The sequence below is a fragment of the Oxyura jamaicensis genome, chromosome 4 (genome assembly GCF_011077185.1).
Source record: "Oxyura jamaicensis isolate SHBP4307 breed ruddy duck chromosome 4, BPBGC_Ojam_1.0, whole genome shotgun sequence".
Classification (NCBI taxonomy): domain Eukaryota; kingdom Metazoa; phylum Chordata; class Aves; order Anseriformes; family Anatidae; genus Oxyura; species Oxyura jamaicensis.
This window is the reverse complement of record NC_048896.1, coordinates 13,453,881-13,463,536: the sequence shown is the minus strand read 5'-3', so window position 1 is coordinate 13,463,536 and position 9,656 is coordinate 13,453,881. Positions and strand designations below refer to the sequence as shown.

The following is a 9,656-nucleotide window of genomic DNA, read 5'->3' as shown; positions in this document are numbered from 1 at the left end:
CAGAATGACTGTGGGGGCCCTGAACCATACAGTATTTCCTTGTTGCAAGCTCCATTCAAGCACAAGGAAGCCTTCCCTTGTAGGGGAACAGCAAGCACCGTTTCCTGTGAACTGTAAATTAGAAGCTCTCATGTCTCCCCTAAAGCGACAGTTGATTACAGCTAATGAGACAGTGGTGGCAGTTACTCTGTGGTGTTTTATTTAAGAAATACTTCCACTCCAAGGGCTTGACCTTGCCCTAAGATGACTCAGAGCTAGTAACGATACTAGTTCTACAGCAGCAGGCTGAGCAAACGTGCCCCAGATTTGCACAAAAGGAGATGCAAAGCTGTCAAGCTATGAACAACTTTAGCTGCAAGTTACAAATGGAACCGGCTTGCTGTTTTGTACGATTTACATTTAATATTTCAGATCAATGACTCTGCATAATCTCCTAAAGAACAACGGGATAAACACTTCTGAACAGAGCCATATGGTGCCTAAGCCATCACATGCCAAGCTGTGCCAGCACACGCCAGCCCTCACCCTACGCCAAGTCAATCCTCTGCTTTCACAGAACCCTTCCTCCCCATCCCATAGGCAGCAGCCTACCTTAATTTCAGCCATACCTCAATTTCAGTACATTACTTGGCAGTAAGACATGCACAGCTTAATTCTGTTTTAAAAGCCCTCTCCTTTCCCATCTCTTACTCACCTGAACTATTAGCAACAATGCCCTGTCCTGGAGGCTTTGAGAACACCCTGCCCAGTTGTGTAAGCTGTCAGAAGTTTAACTACAAGAACCGTGCAGCTGTTCAAAAGCCATCAGAATTGCAATAACCTCAAACATTTTGCTGCTCACCATTGTATTAAATGAGAATATATTTTTTCAGCAAGCACAACTTCTCCTCCCCCATCATGGGAAACAGAGAGAAGCCTGCCATCTAGTTTGTCACACTGCTAATACAGCATGAAAAAGTTATGTCCTTTAGATTTCTATCAATTTGAAAGTGTCTGACAATCATAATTATGCAAATTACACAGGAGGTTGTTTAAGTGATGTATTACTATGCCCACTTTTATACTGCAAAACCAAAGTAGGCAGTATTTTGCTTTCTTTCATTATATTGTGAAGACCACTTGAAGTGTATGCATCAATGTATGACAAAATTCCTGTTAACATGATCATCAACATCAGTTTCTCTGGAAAATTCATCCCTGAACTGTTAGCACTGAGTGGGAATTAAGTCAGGCATCATTAACCACAAACCCAAGTCAATCACCTGCATGCTTCCATAGGCTGGGTATACACCAGTATTCTGTAGACATTGAAAAAACAGGAAGATAAGTAGTACATAAGTTAAACTGATTTTGAGAAGTTCCTGATTTTCTAGTTCTCAATTTCCCCTATTATCTTTACTCTTTATAATCTTGGTAAACATTCCAGGAAATTTCTGCTGCAATCTCAGTTTCAAAATGCTTGCTCTAGCTAAACTGTGTAACTTTAAACCCATACAAAAGCAATGGACTCTTACTGAGAATAGTTTCAAGTATTGAAAGCCCAGGTTCCCAATTGTCTTTTTAACAGTTGTTTCATATCCATTCCTAGTAAAAAAAAGAACAAAATTACATTACCACTGTAAAGTACTACGTCATTACAAATGGTGTATCATTTTAATAGAAAATAAAAGCACCACAACAAAAATATTGATTACTCCACAGCTTTGATTAGTTTCCACATTTAAACAGTCTTATTTAAGCTCTAGAACAATCACAATGACCATTACACAATAAAAAAGATGAGAATTAGCTTTGACATTAACAGGGACATGAGGAAATCGGAAAGTCAACACTCAACCCAAAGAGACTGCAATAAAGCTCTTGAAATAAAATAAATCTTAGTATTGTTAAGGCACAACAGGAGTCCCAGCAGAGCATCTATTCCACATACACTACAGCACAAGGCTGCAGTTCTTGTTCTTTGAGCTCCCCAGTCACGGTGTATTTCCACCGCTTGACTGCTGTCATTGCACCACTTACCTGAGTGGTTTTCATCTTCCAAGCACAGGTAACATAAAACCCAGTAGTTCATGACCATTACTGTCCATAAGTGTCCAGAGACTCATGAATTACCTCTTCTCAGGGAGAACATTGGGGATTAAAGCATTACCTTCAAACACAAAGACCTTCCTATGGATGGATGAACGCTCAGCTCGTTACCCACCACCAGTTGCTGAGATATTATAGTGGCTATATGTACAGCACTGGTCAAACTCTTTAGATTTTTGTTATAATTATAATAAGCAATTATTTCCTTAGTATTCCTAAAAAATTAATTTAATGTCTAAGAATTCTGGTACATGAAATCTAATAGATAAAGCACTAGATCCAGCTAGTACAGAACAACTTTTTCCACATTTATACTTTATCATAAATGAACGTGGCTATTGACCAATACCATAGCTGATCTACTTGTAAGGTGTGCTATTCATGAGCATTATTAAAGATATTACTTAAATTTTTCAGCACAAGCATTTATTTATTGGACCTTGGATTGCAGGGTAGTTCCTTATTAAAAAGCAGTATTTGTTCTACAGCATCTCTAAACTGGAGAACAGGAAGCCAATATGGTAACACACAAACTACTGAAATTTGTATTTTGGGGCTATGAGCTCGCTGGCAGCAACCTAACAATGGACTTCTGGATAAGAAAAGTTAATGTTTCCAAAAAAAAAATAATGTAAAGATTGATTAGTGCTAGCATTACAATCCTCTGTAGGTTTCATTTGCTAAGGCATCAGCTACATCCTAGTACATGGTGTGTGTTTTTGCACACACACACGGCTGGGGCAAAGGTAAGAGGAATGAGCCCTACGAACACATTCTTCTACTCCTGCGCATGGATACCTGATTTGTCTCATTTATGGGTACGTTTTACAAAAGACAGATGTAGCAACAAAATCATTCTAAGTCCTCTATTAAGCAAGACACTTCCAAAAATGCTCAACTAATACAACAAACTGGAAAACTCAAATTAACAGAAAGACCACAAGTACAATAGCTTAAAAGCAATCGACAGCATTAGCAGAGTTCTGCGCATTGCTAGAACCTTTTATGTGCAGATTAAGTAGCCTGCTAACACAGCACAACAGAGGAATGAAATTCAGCTTATTATTCTGTAACACAACTTTCACCATGGTTTTACTACAGAAAGTTTCCAGGCACAACTGAGGGAAAAGAGATCAACATATTGCATTGATCCATCCTGTACAAGTTTGTATTTATGAAGAGAAGCAAATTTGCCATAATATAATCACTTGTGTTCTGCTTCATAAAGGACACGTACAGATGGCTACAGCTTGTTTTCTCCCTTACATCTCGCTTGTTTCTCTACAGCCCATTTGCATGGGTTATAGCTGTTACTGTTGTTCCTTCATCACAGGCAATCCAGTCACATCCTTCAGCAATTATCAAGGACATACACAGAAGTAAGGACGTAAAAATATATTATGCCATTTCTTTTGCTTCATCAAAATTAATTGTTGAAGAGTGGAAAGAGTGAGCACGGCACTAAGATAATCGCTCCCAAAACATTACAAAAGCAAATTAAGAAATTAAATTTTACACCATGATCAAAAATTGTATTTGAAGATGAGATAAAGTGAACATTCCAAATTAGGAATACAACATATGAATTCCTAACCAGTTCTATTGTTGTAATTACTTCTAAACTCAAAATTACTATTTTTTTCCCTTCCTTGAGGTGTCATTTCCCCTAATAGAAGACAAAACTTGTCTAGTATTTTGACTCAAATTGTAACTGCACTTTAGGATCACTGAGCACATTAACCATGCATTACTTTTTAAATAACCTATTCACCCGGCATGAATATCTGTAATTTGAACAAAGTGAATTACAGACGTCAGAAAGCAGCACTGTACAGTGGTGAGAAGAAAGTCAGAATACTTCAACAGACTTTGGAGGTTGCTCCTTAATGAGTTTTTCAGAGAACATACTCAGCTTTTCTGACATCTTTCAGTTCCTAAAGGTAAAAAGCTAATGCCCAGTGCAGCACTGCAAACAGCTGCCAACTCAGTTACCACCTTTATTCCACCTCTGCCAACAAAGTAATCTCACATGAGGAAAGTAACCTGAGGAATTAGCACAGAAGAATGCACTGCTGGACTGTATGTCTCATAAGTGGGGAAACTACCTACAGCAAAGAAATCCCATCTTGAATTTAATGGGACAGCAAGTTAGATATATTGCCTTTTAAGTAGCAATTCAGTTACTTGAAAATGTAATGCTTGTTTCATGCCAATATTATTCTCACAAAAGGCCAGGAAAACACTAGAGAATGACAAAAATAGTTACATGATTTTTTTTTTTTAAGTCATTACTTCATTCTGATTTCAGGTAAAGACCTCCTTGGCTCATGCTAGTAGAAGCTGGCTACAGCCACGTACAACTTCCATCAGCATCTGACAAAATATTGCTACACATCCAGGACAAGCACAAGTCTTACTGTAATTGAACAGAATTGAGACGTTAGCCTCATCTTTGTACACAAGTATTATACATTTTGAAGAATGTTTTTCATTCAACCTGCAAAAATTGTATGTACAGTCTGTAGGTATCAGATGACGATTTTCTTTTCAGTCCTGTTTGCCTTCCCGCCACTGTCGAGTACCTTCGTTCCACGCTACGTACACAAACAGAGCAAGTACCACATGAACAGTAACTACAGCAACTATGGCAGCATAAAAATAGCTGTCTCTGTTGGACATTCCTAAGGTACCTGAGGAAACAAGAGAAGGAAAGAGTATTAGTTGTCAATGCTGAAATAGAAGATGACAACTTTTTCAAAAGACCAAAATTTACATTTATTGCTGTATCAAAAGACTGATCTCAGAAAGATTCATAGAAAGAATGCACCATGATAACTGCATACCTTGAAAATATTTCAAGAATAAAGCAACACTGCAAAACATTTATAATACCCTCACTTTGAGGTCAACAGTAAAGAGTTCTACAACATCCACTTTTTATTATCCAGCACCAAATAAACCTCAATATCCTTTTTTCACGAGCGTAAATCATTATGGGGCAGGAAAATAGAGGGACAATGATTACATAGGTTATTTTCTGCTATAAAGAATAAACCTGTATAACAATTTGGAGAACTTCTACCTTCCAAATTTAAGCTGTAAAACAACTCACCACTTAAAATACACAATACCTTTCACGTGAAACAAGCTTTCAAATACCAGAAGGCAAAACATCATTTCTCTTCATCAAGAAACAACAAAAAGGCAAACACCAAAACAACACCCCTCCCAAACACAAATCTGATCCTAGCGATGCTAATAGATCTTGCCAATATCTGAAGTTAAGGCTCAGCTTGCAACACCCCAGGTTAGAAAAAACACTCAACAGAACATATTACACTGAAAGTACATTTGAAATTTATTTCACAAGCTTTCAGCTTCATCCTTCAGAACTACACAGCAGTAAATACCAAAGGAGAACCATCCTGGAGGACCTTCCAACTTAGCTATACACTGAAACTGCTCTTAGAAGCAGCTGACTTCAGTGGTTTACACTTAAAGCAGCTATGTTTTGAAATGCAAACAAGTTCAGTAAATAGCATTAAACTATCTTGAAAAAACAATTAGTTCGCAACAGCTGCAGGAAACATATCCCTGATAATTCCGGTACAGCTCTGAAGTGGGGTGTTAGATACCCTTTAGGGAAAGGAAATGCTGCACCGATATATGACAAATCACTGCAGAACAAACAGTAAATATTAAATTGCAGACCACAATGCAAGGAAAGATGCACCAAACATTTACATGACTTTCTAGTTCAATTTAGACATGACAGGATTTTTTCTTTGTATATAAGGAAATAAATATTCCAAACAAGAAGGAGAACTTTTCCTACTTCTGTAACAGTAATGCTAATTGGCAGAAACAAAATTACCTTCAAATATATAAGCCTTTGATGAAAAATACAGCCCAACAGGCAATGTGATCATTAGAGCTGTGAAGAACAGAAGTGTTCTTAAAGTTGATGTTAATGAACCCTCATTTCTGAAATAAATAAGAAAAGTTACACATAGAAGGAAGTCAGAGTATGCATGCCTGACACAGGACAAGAACCAGAGAAGTAAGCCGTTTACTTTGCAGGAATTAAGTGCACCTGAAAGTGGTGAAGACTGAGTATGCATTTACTGCCTGCAACAGAAAGCCACAGCACTGGGAGTGATGCAGTGACTCTACTAGTTAAAATTCACTAACAAGGCAAGTAACACTATTCAGATTATTCTGTTACTGCTTTGGAAACACCAGCGATACAGGATTTTTATATTATTATTAAATATCTAATGTTAGATACACATCTGCATGACAGACACAACAGTATTTTACACCAGAACTCCTGAAGTTCCTTATTTCCTTTGGAAAAAACTAACTACAAGTCTAGGAAAATGACAGACGCTGCAGACTCAGACAGAGAGGGAAGTATAAGGAATGACTTTTAAGAGCTTACTGTTGGAAATTAAGTTCCTTCTTACTATGTTCTGTCCCTCTACATTTAAAATAATTTTCTACTTTCCAGTAAGAAAATTGGAGCAACCGTAGCAACAATTAGAGCACTGAGCTAGCATACAAAAACATCAGTAACTTTTTTGCCTTCCCAGACCTAAACTTAAAAGACTTTGGCCACGACAATCACATTGAAGGAATGTGTAGCTGGTAAGGTCTCCCTGGAATTTGTCTGCTAGAACAGGTTCTGTATTTACAAAACAATGGGTACAGCTTGTTTTGGTGTGCTTCTACCACTTCTCAACTGCTCTGCTGGCTTTATTACTTTACGTAGCAGTAAAGCTGTAAGCCAACCAATACCCTTCTGACTTCCAAGGACTACCAGACTCAATGGCGCAGTCACAAAGGCCTTCTAAGTCCTTAAGACTGAAGCACAAATATCCATCAAAGCCAATTCAAGTCAGGGATGCACAATTCTTAAACCTCCCAGACACCTATAGAGATTTCAAAGGCTTTATCTAGACATATTTGCACCATGATATACTGCATAAAATCATGTTCTGTCCTTGACATTTCTTTGAAAAAGTGAAATCAAAAGACAAACAAAACCTCATTCTTTGAGGGTCACAAAAAAACAGCGATGAGTGGCCACAGACAGCTTTTACATCAAAGCCAGCAGCACTTTTACCAGGTAGGTCACACCGTACTGATATACCTTTAAGCTGCACAGTAAAGAACTTAAAGAGCTGCTCAGAACATCTCTCTTTCCTACAGCTTACCCAAATCGTTCTCTGGTTGGGACGCAAAACCCCTTTGAGCCTTCCCCATCCTTTAGGCATAGAAACGAGTCCCTGCTCCCTGTTCAGACACCTCCCCAGCACCTCCCGGCACGGACACCACACGCCCACCCCCACCGAACCACCCGGCGCCAAACACCCCAGCGCTGACCATCACAATTCCCCCTCCTGCAGGCTTCAAGCGCTTCCCCAACCCACCTACAACCCCGTCCCAGCACGGCGCCCCTCCTTTCCGCCTCGGAGCCTGTCCGGGGCCACGGCAAACCCAGGACACCCCCAGGCCCAGGTCCCCCCCCCGTAAGGCCCGGGTCCCCCTTCTTAGGCCCAGGCCTTCCCCCCACGGCCTGGTGGCCAGCCCCCCCCACCCCGGGGCCTCCCGGCGAGCGGCCCCCAGTCCCCTCCACCCCCCGGGTCCCCTCCCAGCCCCCCGTACCTCAGCTCGGGCGCGGGCAGGCCGCCGAGCGCCGCCCTGTCGTAGCGCTCCATCGCCGCCCCTCAGCGCCGCCGCCGCTTCCCGTCACCTGACCGAGGGGCGGGCGCATGCGCGGGGCCGCCTTTATAGCAGCCGCGGGCGCCTCTGCGCAGCCGCAGTGCGGGCTGGGGGGGGGCGGGGCACTCGCTGAGGGGGGGGGGCCGCGGGCGCCCCTCAGGGGCTGGGGCTGTGCTGGCGTGGAGGCGCCCGGAGCCCTGCAGAGGGGTCCCGTTGCGCCGTCTCAGCCCCCGATGGGAGCTCACCGCCCCCACACACACGCGAGGTCTGGCTATGGTTCGTCCTGCAGCCAAAGGTGCGCAGGCATGGCCGTGGATGTTCAGTGAATAAGCACACAGGGCTGCGCGCCGCCGTGGAGCCGCTTGGTTCAGCGCTGCCGCCGAACCGAGCCTCACCCCGCAGCAATCAGACGTTGGTCCCTTGTATGGTAACCCCATGGCGCTGCCTCGCTGCTCGGCCAGGCCAGATGCAAACGGTGTGAGTCACAGGCTCCACGCATGACTTTCCCCGTGTTTCCCTGCAGACACCCAGAGCTGCTCCTTGTCCCGGTGCCATGCAGCTCGGGGCCCGGCACAGCGGCCTCGTCCTTCCCTCGCGGGCAGCTGTCCTCCTGCCAACAGCGAGCCCCGGCCCTGAGCCCCTCCACACTTCACACTGCCCAGGAACGTCTGATCAAACCCCAGCCAGCCCAACCCAAACGTGCGAGCAGGTTTTGTGTATTTATAGATTACTGAGGGATTAAAAATAATTTGGCAAAAACACCAGCGCATAGTTAAGATATAAATCAGACGCCTGAAAAGGATGAAAGTAGGTGCCACGAACACTTAATGGGTAGATAACGTGGTGTTCTTTCCACTTCTGCTTTGGCTTTCCTGTTTGCTTCCCCAGCAGGAATAGCAGCGACGTAAGGCAGCTTAGTAACAAAACAAGGAAACATGGAAGTGGAATGGTCTCACATAAAGCTACCACAGAGATGCATATCAAACGTGAAAAGGCAGCAAATCACTCAAGGCCTAACAGCCCAAGTCATAGTTTTCAATATAAAACCACTTCACATCTCATCACATTCTTTCGTCAAACTAGACTAATAACAATTTTGCTGAATAATTTTCTGCATGTTCAAATACCGTTCTTCCATGGGCACATAAGGGAAATACAAAACTATTATAAAAGTTTTACAACTGTGAAAAAATAGCTTTTTGTTTGCATTTTGGTTTTACTTCCCTTAAAAGATCTGGATTTTTTTTTTTTTTTTTAAATCTGGAAAAGGACTGCCTGCTGGTGAAGGGGATTCCCATTTGTCCAGCAAATGGCAACTGCAGTGCGGAAGCGTGCTAGCCTGCTAGCCCTGGCCACACACCCCTGGGACAGAGAAGAGAGCTTGCGCAGTGCTCAGCAGTGCAGGAGCACTGGGGGTGCTGCTGTTCTGGGGGCTCCATCTCAGAGGGTGCAGAGCAGCTGGGAAGTGCCTGCCGGAGCAATACCATCTAGTGGCAGATGGAGAAAGGGAGTCCCACGGCACGTGCAGAGCTGGGGAGCAGAAAACCTATAAGATAGCACTTAAAACCAGAACCACCTGCTTGTGAAAACATGTAATTTTCAAGGCTTTTCCTTTTCCTCAGTGATACATCAGAATGAAAGATACAAAATAGGTGATCAGAACAGCAGCTGGAGCAGGGAAGGGACCACAGTTACTGGAGCCAGAACAGACACAGGTTACAAGGGCTGACCCTGCACAAGTGCTGAGTGACCCCCTGGGTCCAGCTTTTGAAATGAGATTTCCTAGTACCGAGCAAGCAGTGCTGTGCAGAGCCAGCCTTGAGGCTGTTAACCACTCAGAGTTA

The 9,656-nt window shown here is 42.7% G+C and overlaps 1 protein-coding gene across 1 annotated transcript; it reads right to left on the bottom strand.

Moving 5' to 3' along the window:
• Positions 1–1,639: 1,639 nt before the first annotated feature.
• VMA21 (vacuolar ATPase assembly factor VMA21) lies at positions 1,640–7,908 on the bottom strand. Its single transcript, XM_035324816.1, has 3 exons — positions 7,756–7,908; positions 5,963–6,072; positions 1,640–4,778 (listed from the first exon to the last, which is right to left on the bottom strand). Exons 1-3 carry the CDS (start codon positions 7,806–7,808, stop codon positions 4,636–4,638), a joined length of 306 nt encoding a protein of 101 aa, XP_035180707.1. The 5' UTR covers positions 7,809–7,908; the 3' UTR covers positions 1,640–4,635.
• Positions 7,909–9,656: the final 1,748 nt, after the last annotated feature.